The 17,481-nt window shown below is 36.8% G+C and overlaps 2 protein-coding genes across 2 annotated transcripts; one reads left to right on the top strand and one right to left on the bottom strand.

Annotated features, from left to right (window-relative positions):
• Positions 1-1,782: 1,782 nt before the first annotated feature.
• On the top strand, positions 1,783-4,343 carry LOC110796114 (thylakoid lumenal 16.5 kDa protein, chloroplastic). Its single transcript, XM_022001145.2, has 4 exons — positions 1,783-2,296; positions 3,603-3,742; positions 3,853-3,925; positions 4,004-4,343. Exons 1-4 carry the CDS (start codon positions 1,906-1,908, stop codon positions 4,111-4,113), a joined length of 714 nt encoding a protein of 237 aa, XP_021856837.1. The 5' UTR covers positions 1,783-1,905; the 3' UTR covers positions 4,114-4,343.
• An 85-nt stretch (positions 4,344-4,428) lies between these two features.
• Positions 4,429-13,383, bottom strand: LOC110796113 (methyl-CpG-binding domain-containing protein 11). Its single transcript, XM_022001144.2, has 3 exons — positions 13,233-13,383; positions 12,969-13,068; positions 4,429-5,867 (listed from the first exon to the last, which is right to left on the bottom strand). The coding sequence occupies exons 2-3, from the start codon at positions 13,053-13,055 to the stop codon at positions 4,767-4,769; spliced, it is 1,188 nt and encodes a 395-aa protein (XP_021856836.1). The 5' UTR covers positions 13,056-13,068; positions 13,233-13,383; the 3' UTR covers positions 4,429-4,766.
• Positions 13,384-17,481: the final 4,098 nt, after the last annotated feature.

Raw genomic sequence — 17,481 nt, 5'->3', positions numbered from 1 at the left:
TCTTCGTAAAATTTTGATACTGGTACATAATACGTACCAAATATTAACTTTTTTTACATATGGTATTATTTTAATACCAATTTTTTTTAAATTAACATATGGTATAAATAAAATACCATATTTTATGTCCGGTACTAAATTTGGTACAAAAATCATAACATTCCACAAAATTGTTATGTAACGGTACAAAATAAATACCAAACGTTAAACATGTTTTTTTTTTAATACCAATGCATCATGGTACACATGGAATAAAATTTTACTATTAATTAAAGGAATGGTACTAATGAAGTACCAACCTAAGTGTAAACGTATTTCTAGTGTACTAAATTACAAAAATAGTATCTTATGTTAACTTCTTTGTTCACTCATAGATAATATGGTACATTTATAGTACCAATTGTCTAGATTGGTACACATACAATATCTTCTAGTTTGTTTCAGTTAAACCACCGGTACATGTTAAGTGGCAATGTAATATATTTTTGTATCAGATAAATCGATACATTTCCAATTATGAATAAATTATTATCTTCGAATTAATACTCTTTGAATTTCGACATAAATTTCTATGAAGTACCAACCTCCCAATTTCCTTTCTATTAATGTTCTACAATTCAACAGAAGCCCAGTAACTGCAAATAAATTTGTCAAGCTATCTGAAATTTAGTACAAACAACATTTATACAATTTTGCACTTGTTTCGATCGTCGTAAAGAAATTCGGGGCTACTACCAACGAATTCAAACAGTTCATGGGAAGTTCGTACCATCCCTTTTCTTTCTCTCTCATGTGGAGGAACTTGTTCTTGTTTCTTTCTCTCTCCTGTGGAAGGAAGAACATGTTCTTGTTTATCTCTCCCTCCTGTGGAAGGAAGAACTCTTATTTCTGAATCGAAGGAATTTCGTGTAAAAGTTTCCTCCAACTTTTCTGTGTATTTTCTTCAGCGATTTGGCGAAAATTTCCCACCAAATTTCCCCACACCCCGTTCCCGTTACGGTGAAAAAGTACCTTTCCATAATTTCTTTTACACTTCTCCTTTATATTTAACTTGTTTATATTATTAAAATGGTACTGGTGTCCAATTTGGACACAAGCCATTATGGAACAAGACTTGGGGGGAGGGGGTGTTATAATCAAAATCTGATCTTTTCAATTTTTATTTCGGTTTTTGCAGCACCATAATGAGAAAATAATGTGTGAGAACCTAATAAAGCTATTTCCGGATCGAGTATTGCCTGCTAGATAAATTACTCAGATATACAAGGACGATGAGTTGCATATAGTGACTAATTAACTACTTTGACACTATAGTCATCAGAGAAATTCTTCAAGTAAATACAGTAGCATAGGGAATGTTGACAACAATAGAAATAGTTGTTCACGACCATATGCAGCAAAGATGAATCTATTTCCCATATATATACACATATTTCCTCCGTCTTTTAATACTCGCAACGTTTGTTAGTTTCATGCATGCCAATGCACAACTTTGATCATTTATATCTTAAATTCTCTTTATGCAAAAATTATAAAAAGTTGACATTTTGAAAATACACATTGAGACGAATCTAACAAGATCCCACATGACTATGTTTTATCTTATATAAAAAACACTAAGAATAGTCAAAGTAGATTATATGAATAGTGACAAAAGTCCAAACGTTGCGAGTATTAAAAGACGGAGAAAGTATATGATATATATGTTGCCAACTTTTAAAAGACAAAATTAGCCTCCAAATTTTGTAAAAATGACCCCATGAGCTATACTTGATCTATTGGATCAGAGAAATCCAGCAAAATCTTATCTCTTTAAAGTCTCCTTCACTGATTTTTTTCCCACCAAAAAAACTGTATACCAAAAGTGAAGTTGTAGGAAAGAAGAAAGAAACTAACAAAACAAAAATGGCATTAGCAGCAACCTTCCTCTCAACTGCTAACATCTTCCCTAATCTCTCATCATCATCCAATTCATCATCACCCACATTATCATCATCATCTTCATCATCAATTTCACTCTGCCTTCAAAAAAACAAGAATTTTAATTTATTAGTACCCTTTTGCAAAACAGGAGAGACAGATTCATCATCATCTACCCCATGTGTTAGCAAAAGAAGCTTTGCTCTTTCCCTGTCTTCTGCCTTTCTGATATCATTGGCAGGGAAAGGTGTGCCACTTGCCGAGGCGGCCCCGTTGGAAGATGAGGATGATTTGGAGCTCTTGGAGAAGGTAAAGAGGGATAGGAAGAAGAGGCTTGAAAGACAAGGAGCTATTAACTCATCCACTAAGGAAAAAGGTCTCATCTTTTCTGTTATTTTTCTTTTTTCCTGAATGTGAGCAACAGAATTGAACTTTATCAATACTATGTTATCGAACTAGGATATCCTTATCGGATAGGGGTACGTGTCCAAGTGTCCAACACCGCTATTTTGTGAAAACATTGCATGATTTTGGTCTTAAATGAAGTGTCGGAGTGTCCATACTCCATATTCATGTCCGAGTATTGAGGATCCGACACGGGTATATTTGAGGTAAAATGAAGAATTCAGGGATGTTTCAAGGTACTCATTGATAATTCGAAAATGATAAAGGTCGCAACATGCGACATTTAAGTCGTGTCACAATAATGACATGGCATGCTTATGTGTCATGATTTAAATTGGAAACTAAAATATTTAACATGTATAACCTATTATACATATTACAAAAAAATGTCTGAAAATCTTAATATTCTAATTTGTTTCTTTCTTTATACCGATTACCTTATTTACATATTTTTATAGTAAAAATATTGCATTGGTAGTAAAAATATTTCGATGATGCATAGTCTACGTGGCGTCTATATGTACCAATTAAACTCTGACACGTAAGATTGCGACAACTAAATGTTGTCGCAACTTGCGACCTTTATCATCACCCTTGATAATTATCCCACTAGATGAGGATTCTAGTAGGAGAAGAGTTCTTTATTGATCAGCAGTTCTTTTGATACCATATTTGAGAACATAATTGCTCAAGGTTTTCTACTGGTTCTGACATAAGTATGTTACTTGGACTCCAAAAGTGCCGAATTTCGGATACGGTGTGACGGTGTCTGACATGGATATGCCTACATAGGTTCTGAATCTGTACGCTGAACTGAAAGGATTGTGAATTATGATTGTTTTTCTTTTGATGTTATCTTCTATGTATCTGTTGAAAGATTTGTGGAGTCTAATTGATTGAATTGTACAGTTCTGTCTGTATTTCAAGGTTTCAGTATAATAAGGTACCCTTCTTCTGATTTACTGCTGAAAATCATACAAAAAATACATTGATTGTAATGTGGTCAAATCGTGAATTATTGTTATAAAAATCCTGCGCCGTTTTCCGTTTGTTCTAATCAATTATTGTTGTGTAAAACTCATTTTAAGCAGTAGACATTTGCAGAGTTCAAAGCATTAGAGTATAAATCTTATGCTCAGTGGCAGTATATTTTTTATGTTCTGTAATCTCCCGAGTTCTGCAGTACTGTGATACTAATGATTATCGTAAGTTCAGTACAATGCTTATGAAAGCATTTGTTTCTTTCTTTCTTACCATCTGATGTCCAAAATCATCAGGGTATCTGCAAGATGTCGTGTACAAGTTGAGCGAGGTAGGCCAAGCTATAGATAGTAATGATCTGAAAGCTGCTAGCTCAGTCCTTGGCGCTAGCACTGACACTGATTGGATTAAGAAGGCTAATTCAGCCTTCACCAAGGTCTGCCCTCATTCTTTTTGTCATAGTACAATGCAGAATTCGAGTGAGATGCTAATCATTTGCAGATTTCTGAGTAAATTTTCTGTTTCTTTTGAACCACCCGCAAACAGCTAAGCTTAGACGCCGAGGAGAAGGAAGAAGTTGACATGTTCAACACCTCAATCTCGAAGCTGATATCAACTGGTAAGTCTAGGAAACTCTCTAAAGCTTACTTTTTCTGCATTATGGTAACTGATACTGATATTTCCTTCTCATTTGTAGTGGCTCTGAAAGATGTCGAATCATCTAAGGTCGCCTTTGTATCTTCAGCTAGTGCGTTCGAGAAATGGACTGCATTAACAGGACTTAATGGAGTTCTCAAGGGAATTTGAAAAAGAATTTCTGATTCTGACTGTGTTCGTCTTCTTTTTGAGCGAGAGTTGTATCCACTTCCCTCTGTTTAAGTGTACACTTCTTACACTAGATCGGCAACAGTGTTTCTCTGTGAATTTTGCCATATCTAAGGCCAAGCACTAGCATTCTTTTTGCTTGTAACTAATCATCAGTCATACTATAGTTGTAATTTATCATTTTCGGAATTTATATATCAGTTTGAAGAGCATATGTGACTGATAAAAACTGATTTCTATCTCCTCGATCCAACTGTTGGCCGCACACGGCTTGATAGATCCACAATATTAGAGTAGTTGTGTAACGAAATTGAAGAATGTGATAGTACATATTCGAGTAGTATCATACAATACATAAATGGTTGTTAAGTTATAACAGAACCAGTAATTTGACAGCATAACGTTACAGACAAATCTCTGTAGGAGCTACAAATTTCCCCCCTAATCACTGGCTATGTCAAGGACTCTGAGGCCTAATCTACAACTGTGTACAGGGGTATCTTCACTAAACAACGAATCAAAATCTACCATAAACAACAACGCTAATAGTAATACAGTCATTTAGAGATCTCCATAATCTCAAAAAGAGACGACTCCAACAGCAAGATGACAACCACATTAGCGAGGATCAAGATTCAAGACCTAGCCTCACCTGCCTGGCTTCCATTCTCGGTCACCTCCAATACTTTGTTGCTTATGTCACCTGCCACGGAATCTATTCCCTTTAGTTCTTCTGTGAGTCCTGGAGCAGCTGTCCCGTTGTCTTTTGAAATGCTATTCACATCAGCTTCAGGCTTCACCTGCTCTGGCAAACCGTCTTGTTTCTCAGGTTGTGGTTGCTCCACAGCTTTAGAATTATCTTCTCCAACTTGAGAAGGATCCCCTGCTTCCTTATCCTGAATACTAGTTGCATCTGCTGCAACTTTCTTGCCTTGTTCAGCATCTTCTTTCACCTGTTCCTGCAAACCATCTTGCTTCTCAGCTGGCTCCTGTGGGCCCTGCTTCCCTGCTACATCCACAATCTCAACAGAGGTGGTCTTATCTCCATCACTTTCTTTTGTATCTTGAATTTCAGCATCTTCTTTCACCTGTCCCTGCAAACTGTCTTGCTCTTGTGGGGCATGCTTCTCTGCATCTTCAACAAAGGTCTTATCACCCTCACTTGCATTTGTATCTTGCTTCTCAGTTTCTACACCATTCTCCTCCTTACCTACAGCCACTGTGGTCTCTCTCTCAGGCTCAGGAACAACCTCCTTGGTCTCAGAATCCACACCTTTGTCCTCAGCTTGGTTCTCGTTTGCAACATCTTTCTCAGCTTCCTGCATCTCGACATCTTTTTTGGCTCCCTCATTTATCTCTTCTTTCTCTATCTTTTCAGCGTCATCCATCTGGACCTCATCTGTCTTTGTTTCCTCAGCTGTGACCTCATCTGTCTTTGTTTCTTCAGCTGTGACCTCACCCTCCTTGCTATCCTTCTTGGAAGCAGATGACGACCTACTCTTTTTCTTCGGGGGGTCACTTTCAGGAGTGGGAGGAGAAGATTTAACTTTCTCGCTAATTCGAGCTGATCTTCTAGGTGTCTCACCAGTACCCCAGTCAAATTCAGATGCTGGTGGACCACCAGGATGTGATTTCAGGTACTGTTGCAGCTGTCTTTGGTTGTGGATCTCCTCTCCTGTTGGGGAAGTAAAGACAATCTCGTTCTTCCTTGGTGTGCCTCCTCTTTTAGGGAAGAACTGCAAACAAACCTCATTATATTTCAAGACTCAGAAAAATCAATCCACCAAAAACTCCAGCCTCTCTAAACACACAAGCATGAAGTGGGAAAAAATAAGTGCAGCTTATTGCAATAAATTGTACTCCTTCTGTCACAAACAAACTTACATGGTTACATTTGAAGCAGATTATGAATTGTTGACTATATAAAATATTAGAAGTGGGAAGAGAGAAAACCGGAAAAAAGTAAGAGTGCTTAAAGTATTGAATAAATACCTATATGGCATTTGTAACGAGTTAGAATTTTGGTGTAACACTAGCTCTAAAACACACAAAACTAACTACCGGAATGGACAAGTTAGAGTTGCTTTGCCACCGTTCGATGTTGTCCTCCCAACTATATACATGGTCATAATAAACCCAACCAAGCAAGTATTAAGTAAGCTAGATAAGACTATTATTCTATCAGTACCATCTGCAAAAATCAAAGGAATACAACCGACAATTTCTGATTCATCGTGCATCTGAATATAAAATGGCTACCCATCTCTAATATAATCGAGCATTAAAAACACAAAGCAAAGTCAGATGCGTTCACTACGTCTCTCCAAATTGTTTTCAGGCAATGGACCTACCTACAGCTACAACCAAATACCCAACTCTTAATAACAGGATCACCAAATTCTAATCCCAGGCAATGAATCATTCTGGCTTAAAGAGTTCCCATTGCAAGGCTATTAGCTATAAGTAAAGATACCCGCTAACCGCTTGTGTTTCATCACTTCCATGTACCTCAACAAGTGTTTGGTCAAACTGGAAATAGCAGAAACAAGATTCAAGTCTACACAACCAAGAGATATTGTTTTGAACTTTTGGCACACACCTCCGTTTTTTTAATACGTGAATGAATTAAGATGTGCAAATCTGCAAAATATGACAGGGGTATTAATCAAAATAGAGGTGGGTTGTATGCTTGGATAGGGTGATGGCAAGTTAAATATCAAGATTCAAGACTCGGGAGTTCCACAAGACGTCTGCATATCCAATGGATTTCAGAGAACCCATTTATATACCTCAGAGGATCAGTGAGAAAGGAGGTAAAAGAAACAAAAGCTCTAACCCAACTCAACTGCTTCTCTAGCTAATAGGCTGGAAACCTATCTTAGGCTATTTGTACTTTTGAAAGATCAAACAAGAGTGCCACAATCTATCTCGCTGGTCTCCTCATGAAAAACGGGAGCTGAATATCAAGTAACAGAACTTAACATTGCTAAAGTAGTTAGAACTATTTCCAAAAAATAAAAAGAGGGTTTCAGAGAAGAAATCGAAGTTCAGGTAGTAGTTGTAACTCGTAAGTAAAACATAAGTTCCAACAAGGAAATTTTCTGAAATAAATATATGAAGACTAAGGTGCCACAAAATATCACTAACAGAATGAAAACGAAAACATTACATCTGGATGTTTATTCAATTATAGACCAAAAGTTCCTTGTTCAACAATGATTTGAGGGAAATCTGTTTAAGGGATCCAAGCAGCTGAGATCCAAGCAGCTACCTCAAGCTGTTGTAGACTAGTACCAGTTGCCTTACAAGTATTTGATTTGATTTAGGTCAATTGCCCCCAAAATCCGAGCTCAGCCTAACTACAATTGATTTATCCCGAGCAGGTAATTTCTATTACAACATGAATATCACCTACAACCATGAACCCATGTAACTATGTAAGACAGCTAGTATCCAAAACTGTGAGGTCTGAATCTCATATGATAGCTCCACAGAATGAAGAAAGGATTGCCTCCACTGACAGGAAAACCTCCAGAGTTGAGACTTGAAAATATTATATTTTCCTAAGAGAGCCATATTCCTCAAAATTCAGCCAACTCCTTCCCTTCCCCATACCAAGGGACCCAGCATTTCAGCAATTTCAATCTTTTGCTCGTCCTTTCTCCGGCTACGATTTTACCAACACAGCCATAGTTTTACTTAGCAGCTAAGTTTACATTAACCACCATATCACGACAGATATCAGTAGAACCACTTCAATAACCTCCACTTGGCCATTTTTGGAACAGCTAATACATCTTGAGACTTCAAGTAATGGAAATCATGACTATCTGAAGAACTTAATAGGATTTTGTCCAACTTCTAGGTTGCAAAAGCTGAATTCCATCCTTAGACTAGGGCGTTTTAAATGCGACCAAACAGAAACGATCTATCACAAACTATTCTCTAGGCCAAATGATAGACGCACCTCCAGACACTACCAGTGCCTAATGGCAACAAGCAAAAGAAGTTGGTCTAAGGTAAGACTGAACACGCCACACGGAAATACGGTGACAGATAGTGTGGCAACGTTTAAAGAAATGAGTGTTTTTCACCATCTTAATTTTACAGGACGGTTGTTTCCAACAAAAAAGGACGGTTGATCTCAATTTTACAGTCAATATTTCAGATACAGGTCTTAATTCCATATAACGGGTCTTAATTTATCATATAACAACTTCAACTGATCCAAGAGAAAATAGCTTGACTAGAATGACAAATAGGATCCCATGATGAAATTTCTCATCAAAAGGATACCATGATAAGGTATAGTAACTAATAGCATTAGAAAATATATATCACCTTACAAATTCAAAAAACTTCTTTTCAAATTAGCAACTGAATCATCAGCAAAAATTTCTCCATGCATCCCAAAAGTATAGAGCAATAGAAATAGATAAAACATACCTAAGCTCCCCAGCTTATTGATGTCCACATACCCTCGTCTCTAACCAAGAAAATCTAGGTTTCCTTCCATCCTCTGCTGGGTCATTGGATCTTCCTAAAATTCCTCAGCCACTTTTTGCTGATCTAAAATCTCTTAAAGGTTTCTCTCATGCCATGTCTAGTAGATCATACTAGCTACAAATTCGTTCCTGACGTGCTTATTTAATAAGTCAGCGCCTCTATGACTCCATCCAAAGAACAGTTTATGAAACCCAATAAATCCATTCATCTATTTTCCACATTAGCCACTAGAACAGGAGCAAGAACTCCTGAAATAAAAATGATTCTCCGATGGACTAAAAATCTTGCATAGCAACCCAAGCAAGTTTTTTATGCACAGGAAACTATGCTTTATGGAAAGTTACAGCTTCTAGGTTTAGCCTGATTATGCCAAACGATCATCTTGCCAGTAAACTTTATTCCCATCATTGAGGAAGTACATCTCCAACAACTAACACAAAAAATCTTAAGTTACATATTTACAGTGGCCAAAGAAAACTTAGTGAAAAGAGTTTTCCTTAAACGTCAGCAACTTCTTGCAGACACATGAGACCTCAACCTGGTAACCTTTGTTGACCATGAAATCCCCTTTCCTTGGTATTAGGCATTAATCCAGATACCACATTTAGTTTACCGCTTATAGCAAAGAAAAGGCTCCAGAGTCCAGACTACCAACCTTAGCACACAAAAAAGAGACTACGTTGGAAGAACTTAACACATACTTTTCCGACTTCCCAAAGCGGACTTGTAAAAATAAATTCCCAAAAGTATCCAAAGCATTCAGCTTTGAGATGCATTGATCATTAAAAAAAAAAAAAAAAAAAAAAAAAGCAATGTCTGTTTTCATGAGATGTCTGTTCGTGAAACAAAAACCTAATCATCCATCATCAATCCCAATGATTAAGCAAGCCAGAGACACAGGGAAACTTAGAGGCAGGGGAACTTAGCAACTAAAGAGGTTGTGCATTTTCTGTATACTCCACTTAGCAGTACAGCTAATACATATTGGTTCTTCCTATTGTGATCACCACCATCATAGATGCCTCTTTCGAAAAATTGGCATGTAAAAAGTAAAGGACTTACCAAATATCCTTAAAACAAGTCATGCGCTGCTTGCTTAACAGAATCTGAACCGTTTCCATAGAAAGTTCAACAGTAACTCAGCAAAAGTGGGGATGTTGCTTTCTACGGACTGCAATTCTGCACTTACGGGAACTCTAAATTTGGCTCTGCACTGAGGTCATCAAAGTTCCCTGAGAGGACTTCATACATAGGATCAGCAGAATCAGGTCTTCACTTAGCAGGGAAAACTCATGATACACCCATATGGAGGTAAGCAAAACAACATAATACACGAACAACCTAAAAATTTAAGCAGTTCATGACAAGAACGAGCCATAAAAACAAAAGGGTTTCCCTATAGTGCCTCTAGGAGTGATATTTGTCCTATACCCTTATTTGTGGTTCTAACTGCTAAATGGGATGAACGATGACCTTGCGTTCAACATTTGAAATCACCTAGTAGTCATATATGAAATCTCCAATTCTCCACTACAGGCATTGAGTTCAAGGGACTTCTACATAATAGCACCAAGTTGCCAAGACTTCAAAAGAATTTCCTTGTGAATACACTAAACCTTATCTGCTGCAATGCATATCTTTCTTGATGGAAAAAAGACATGTACACATATGGTGAGAATGTGATATAGATAACTCTTAAAGAAAGGGAGATGGTGTTTATGAATAATTAATGTATAAGAGCCAGTAAAATTCCAAGATACTATCATCAAATCTAAGGTTCATATACCCAACAGCATCTGACAAACCAAGGTACCTCATCAGTGCTCCCATAAATCAATAATAATATTTGGAGCCTCGTCTCACTGAATAACTGGAACAGTAAACCCAACTTCATAGGAAATATGAAACAAAAATTGTTTGGTTTACCATGACTCCTGGGTTGTGTACTTGTATGAACTCTCTTCAGCTATCCTAATTTTACACATTTCTCTTGACAAATCTTTCGTAGTAAATCCTTATGCTTTCAAAGGTGCTAGATTCCAAGCTGCCTCCATAATTCAAACTGCTCTCATCTTACTCTTCCACGTTACAACTAAAACATCATTATGCTTACCAAGCTAAATCAAGCAAACCCAAACACAGAATAACTAAATTGCCAGACAGGCAGTGATCAGGGACAAAGAAGTAAGAGGTCATGAAGTGATGCTTCCTACTCTCAAGAAACAGACATACTAGACCAAGTTGCAGGATTAAAAAACCTTCAACAAGCAGATACTCTTTCTGCCGAAGTAACAAAACAGGACGAGTTTGGGGATGGGAGAGGGGGTATCAAATATAAATTTAGGAACCTTAGCTCCTATCACGCTGGACCTACCCAGATGTCAGTTATCAACCAGAACCTTCCAAGGATTCAAGTCTAAAACGTAGGATATAGGAGCAAAAACTATTTCCATCCCAAGAAATAGAACAGGGGGAGAGGGGAGAGGGAAAGGCAGTAGTGAAAAGGTATTAGGACTTTAAAGCCTTTTAGAAATCTAAATGGCTTCAAATAGATATCAAAGACATTAATCAAAACCGTTCAGTACAGAAGTTAGTTTCTTATAGAAAACCTATCGCATTGTCATGCAGCCAAACCATTAATCATCTCCTTCAGGTTCACTCGTGAAGAATACCTCTCAAGAATCTGATTTCCCTTGTTAGGATATGAAAGAGAAATTCACAATCCCAAGTCTTGTTATCAAGGGAGTTCTCATAATATAAACTAGAACATCAATCATTTGATACCGACCACTCCACCACAATACCACAATTCTTATTTTGGGATATATGATTCATTAGATACTGACCACTACACCACGTAGTTAATAACTAAATGTGTTCATAACTTCAGATCACATATTCACATCTACTGCCTCTCGTCTCGTCATTGTTCATTGAGAAAAGCTACTGGGAAAAATATTGAAAAGGCACTAGGTACAAAGAGTTTAATAAAGATGGATATTTTTTCCTTTTCCCATTCAATCCATCATAACTACTGTATCTTGAATGAGAAAATTCATGTAAACACCTCACAAAACTTCAAACGTTAAACCTTACAAACACCATTAGATGCCACTGTTCTAAGAGATCAACCATTCGTAATACATCCTATACTTAAGGCGAAACTATCGCTTTTTGCTAGAAGGAAGAAATCACAGTCAAAACACTCCGAAAGGCACAAAACTATACAAACACACTACATTCAATATCATAATATCTATTTTAAGCACATGATAAGCTTCCCCACAACATCACGATTCAAACAGGAATACAGAGTATTAGCAATGACACTTTCACATAATTTTTTAACAGCTTCTCCACTTCATATGTCCTTCTTGCCCGTCTTATCAATGACTTTGATTCTTATGATAATGCTACCAAGAAAACATATAAAAAACTAGGGACTTAAAAAGCTAACAGACAAGCCAACCATACACTGAAGTTTCTCTTAGAACCTAGTTAATCTTTAATAACTTCCTAAGTCAAAATGTACTAAAGCAAAACGGCTCCAAAAGGCTATGTAATAACAGATTCACTTAGCCAGGACAAGCCTTACAGCACATAAAATCCCCATGCATATGCAAAATTTCTCCTGTGGCGAGGATCTTACACTTCTTTATTAGTTCTTTCTACTTCTATTTCCATACACTAGCTTACATTGTGGATCAGTTGTCGATGTTACTAATTTTAATGGAGCTACTGTCGCCCCATATCAAAACAATACACAATTTTCGGACTGCTTTCTGCCGTATCCATAGTTCAAAATCCCTAAATCGGTGAAACAGCATTTAGCAAAAAGAATACCACGACACTAAATATTGGACATTGTACTAAAGAGAAATACTTGAAAATTAAATAATAACATAAGAGTATGAATTATTAACTACAGTAATTATAAATGAGTTTACAAGAAATGAATACAATAATAATTTATTAAAAAAAATGTAAGTGCCATCCCACTAAACCCTAAAAAGACAAAAATCCGTATAGTTTAACTGATTTTTGAAATATTTAGCTCCAAAATACTAATTCCCAGCATTTGCAAAAATAGACAAATCCAATCAAACCAAATAAGTTAGAAATCCCCAAATTGAAACCCTAACTAACAACAACAAAATTCCTACAAATAACTCAATAAATCAAAAAGTAAACACAATCCCACATTAGAAAATCCCATAATTTGACCAAAATTAAACCCAATTCACACAAAAATTGGAAGGAAAAAAAATCAACATCAGCAGAAACTTTCGAAGTGAAAAATAAACCAAAAATGAAAAAAAATAAAAAGGTACCTGTTTCTTCCAACCAGAGGGAGCTGGGAGCTCCATTGAAACAACTTCCTCTTGTCCAGAAGCATTCTTCTCAACTTCACTCACCATTTTTAACTTTCACCTACAAAATTCAAAGAATACCCATAAATCAATTCCTCCAAAAAATGAACAAAAATCCCAATTTAATAGTACAAGGAATTGAAAAGAAAAAAAAAAGAGAAAGATTAAGACTTCAATCTAATTTCTGTAAAATAAAATTGGTAATCTCTAAGTTCTCTCTCTTACCGTTTGTGCTGCAAAAATCAGATGAAGAAGAATCGGAGAAAGGGAGAAGGAGAGAGAAAGTGGATATAAAGGAAAGTGGGGTTTGTTGAGATTTCTAGAAAAATAAATAAATAAAAATAAAAATAATTTTATTATTATTACTCCATTTTACTGATAAGGTGGTGTGATGTTGACAAAAAATCTATGGTGGTGTAACTGTGGTGACGACACCTGTCAGATGATTTTGATGAAATGAGATCTGACGGCGGTAACTGATTAATATTTTGTCTTTCTTGACTGTTAGTTTTATTGATTGTCAACGACCTCAACAGTGAATGAATCCACCATCTACTTTTAGTTCGGTAATTAAGGGTCCGTTCTATAAAACTAACTATAGCGGGTAAGGTTGTAGAGGTTGAGCAGTGAGGATACTACTTCGTACGTATCATTTAGTTGTTAATATAGTGGGTAACTATTATGAAGTTTTATTCGGTAAAATTAGCGGTAGCAGGTAGAGTTAAGTTGTCAAAGTAGCGGGTAACAATAAATTGTCAAAGTAGCGGGTATCGATGAATAGTAGCGGGTAGCCGTGAATGTAACGGATAACGGTGAATAGCTAGTGGTGGAGATATCGGCGAATAGTAGCGGGTAACTAGTATGAGTTTTTGTAAAAGTTGTGGTTTTTTTTTTTTTTTGATAAGGAAAGAAAAATCAAGTTAAACCCTTTGAAAGGGCCAACCTAAAGCATCCTTACGGATGATGAGGGAAAGGGAATGGTCAAAAGACGAAAACCACAACGACATAGAATTACAAGAAGTTCCTTTTGCCGCCATAAAATCCGCCGCTTGATTAGCTTCCCGGTAACAATGGTTGATCATAAAACATTCGACCTTGGCTAGGTCCGCCGATGTATCCTCAATGAGGCCACTAATTTCCCAAGGTACCTGCCAGACTCGATTCATGGAGTTGATGACCACCAAATTATCCCCTTCAATGATCAGTTTTTTATAACCCAAAGCTAAAGCACACTTGACCCCTTCTCTTAGAGTCGACGCTTCCGCAAACAAGATGGAGGCATCCGGGTGTAAAGCCTTAACTCCAGCAAGTTTAAGCTCCCCTTTTTCGCCGCGGGTGATGAAACCCAAGCTCGTAGAGGAAGAACCTTTTTTGGCACCATCGAAGTTGAGCTTTACATAGTTTGGGGGTGGGCATGCCCAAGTGACTTGCTTTGGAGACACACTCTTTTTATTATTCAATATTGCTGTAGAAGACTCTTTATCAACAATACTAGAATATATTTGCAAATGGTTACAAATTAGCTTGTAGCTCTCTGTGATTGTAATGGACTCATTACGAAATACTAAAGCATTCCTTGCATACCAAATATGCCACCAAGCAGTGGTGATTCTTGCTGTATCTTCCCAACCTAACGAATTTTTCAAGTGGAGAAGATTATCTAGCATAGAAGAGTTGGGCATTGGCGAGAAACCATGCCAACCTTGGGAGTGTTGGAGCTTTTCAAGTAGATCTACACCATAAGGACAATGAAGAAAAAGATGAGAGTTATCTTCAGTGTGGTGGGAACAAAATTGACATTGGAGGGGGACTGCTACATGACTTCTAAACAATCTTTCCTTAGAAGGAAGAGCATCACTACAAATTTTCCATAAAAAAAAAATATTTTTGGAATGACATTTAACTTCCAAATCCAACTAAAATTGACCTTGTCCTCTTGGGCTAAAGAAAATCCTTGAATTAAGCAGGCTGCTGATTTAGTGGTGAAATTGCCACTTGGGTCAGGACCCCAAAATAATTTATCTGGGATCTCGTTTCTAGGAATCGGGATTGATAATATTTTAGCAACTAAATAAGTAGGTAAAACCTGCTCGAGCTTAGCCTCATCCCATTGTTTATCTAAGTTGATAAAATATGCCACTTTTTGGCTAAGAATAGGCGAAGGGTTGATCACCAACTCTGCTATTGGAGATGAGAAAGCCCAATTGCTTTTTCAGAAGTATATACTCTTACCATCCCCTACTTGCCAACGGAGCCCTTTTAGAAACATGGGTTTTAGCTTCATTAAATTGCGCCATTGCCAAGAACAGTTGGAAGAGGGAGCATATTCAATAAGAGAAACATTTTTAAGGTACTTTTTCTTCACCAGTTGGACCCAAAGATTTTCCGGGTTAGTAAGAAGTCTCCACATGAGCTTAAATTGCATAGCCTTGTTATTTACTTCCGCTTTCCTAAACCCTAAACCCCCTAGGCATTTGGGTTTGCAAATTCTATCCCAGCTTATAAGGTTTGGAGCTTTGGAATCCTTATACCCTAAACCCCCTAAGCTGGAGCAATGTTTCCGATCAGTGAGTTCTAATCCTTATTAGGCTCAAAACTTACTCTTGACTGAACCTACAAGGTCACACCAATGACATAAAATAGATCGTCGGATCGGAATTGTATATCATATTGCATATATTCGTAAGCTGGGAAAAACGAATAATCGTATCGTACGACATTGGATCGTCAAGTACTATACAATAAATAATAGTCGTGAGGCATTAGACGCAACACAAAAAAGGAACGAGCAACGCTGCGGCCCACGAGCCAAGCGCGCTGCAGTGCTGCGCAAAGGCATCAGCAACCCAAGGCCATGGGCGCGCCCCAACGCTACCCAACAACAGTAGCAGCAGCGATGCCTTGCAAGGCCCACCACTAACAGGCTCGTGCGCGGCTGTTTATGTGTGGGCTACAATGTTGGCCGACCATAGCCTTGTGCCTTGGTCGTTAGCTCACACATATTCCATTTTTTATTCTAATAACCTAAGACACTAAGTTTTCCATACTGCACTCAATCAAACCCTAGAGACACAAGAACCCTTATTCTCTATGTGCCTCCAAGAGTGAGATTCTCCAAAAGCCAAAATACCTTGTGGAAGTTCTAAGTTAACGGAATCAAGGCGGATCTGAACATGTCGGTGGACTATTGTAGAGGAACTACACATGGAGTTCTTGTTCTTGTTCTTGTTCATGAGGCAAGGGGGAGTACACGTATCTAACGTATGTATTGCTTAATTTATACTTTTACATGGATCCTGGTTTCGGGATTGTTTCCGCTTTGTTAATTTGATTAACTGCAAATCCCAACAGTGGTATCATGAACTTCATGTTTTAAAGATATTTTAGCATGCTATTCATGATTTATTAGGTCTAATTTTCTGTCATTATTTTCGATTTTTTTTTCGGATTATTGGATGAATCGTGAAAAATGGATGATTTCGAAAAATGTCGGATTATAAATTTTTCTGAGTGTTTTTAGATTGAAACGACATTCTAATCAGGGCTTTTTAAGTCACCCCCTATAATTTCTTAAATTTGCCTCTAAGTTGGAATTTTTGAAGGTTTTTCTTTTAAAGTCTGTTAAATCGTGAATAAAACGGATTTAAAAAATTAATTATGGTTGCAAATCAATGTATAATTAATTGATATTTTTCCTACTAACTGTAATTATTATGAATTGTTAAAAAATTTCATTCATAATTTTAACTATAAACTTTAATTTCGGAAAATCTAAATTAATGATTTTTACGAACGAAAACTAATTACATTAATTGGTTAGATCTGAAAATTTATTTAGGCGAGTAGGGGAATATGATTTCAAGTTTAAATGGCTCATTTAAAAATTCTAAGGATTAAAATTTTGATTGGATTCGTCAATTTTTAATCGATTACATAAACCAATTTTGATAAAAATTTGAAATTTAATTGTTTGGATTGGTTTATCTAATGTATTCAATTTTTTGTTGATTGGAATCATTCGTTAAATTTGAATAATTGTTAGCCTAGATTTATTAAATTTCATAAATTGGATAGTTTGTGATTTTAATAAATCACCCAATTTAATTATTTTTCGTAATTAAAAACGATTGGATTTGTTGAAATTATGAAATTGAATCGTGCAAATTAACGTTTCGGAAAAACAAAATTGGATTGTTGTTTAGGTTGGACGAGCAACCACTCGCACAAATGCGAGAGTGATGTCCATGCGCTGTTGTAGGGGGTGTTTTGTAAATTTTCCCGCACGCGGCTTTTGTATTCCCCTACGGGTTTTGAGATTTTGAATTTTAAAGGAGTCGCCACCAAACAATATTTAAGGGTCCGGTTTGAAAAGACCAAAGTTGACTCTTGTGGATAAGGCATTGAATCTTAGAAACCGAATGGGTGAGATTCGGGGCACGGTAACGAACCGCTTATTTGGCAAGCTTTAAAAGTA

Source organism: Spinacia oleracea, chromosome 2 (assembly GCF_020520425.1).
Source record: "Spinacia oleracea cultivar Varoflay chromosome 2, BTI_SOV_V1, whole genome shotgun sequence".
NCBI lineage: Eukaryota > Viridiplantae > Streptophyta > Magnoliopsida > Caryophyllales > Amaranthaceae > Spinacia > Spinacia oleracea.
The sequence above is the reverse complement of the archived record's forward strand: the minus strand, read 5'-3'. Positions and strand labels throughout refer to the sequence as shown.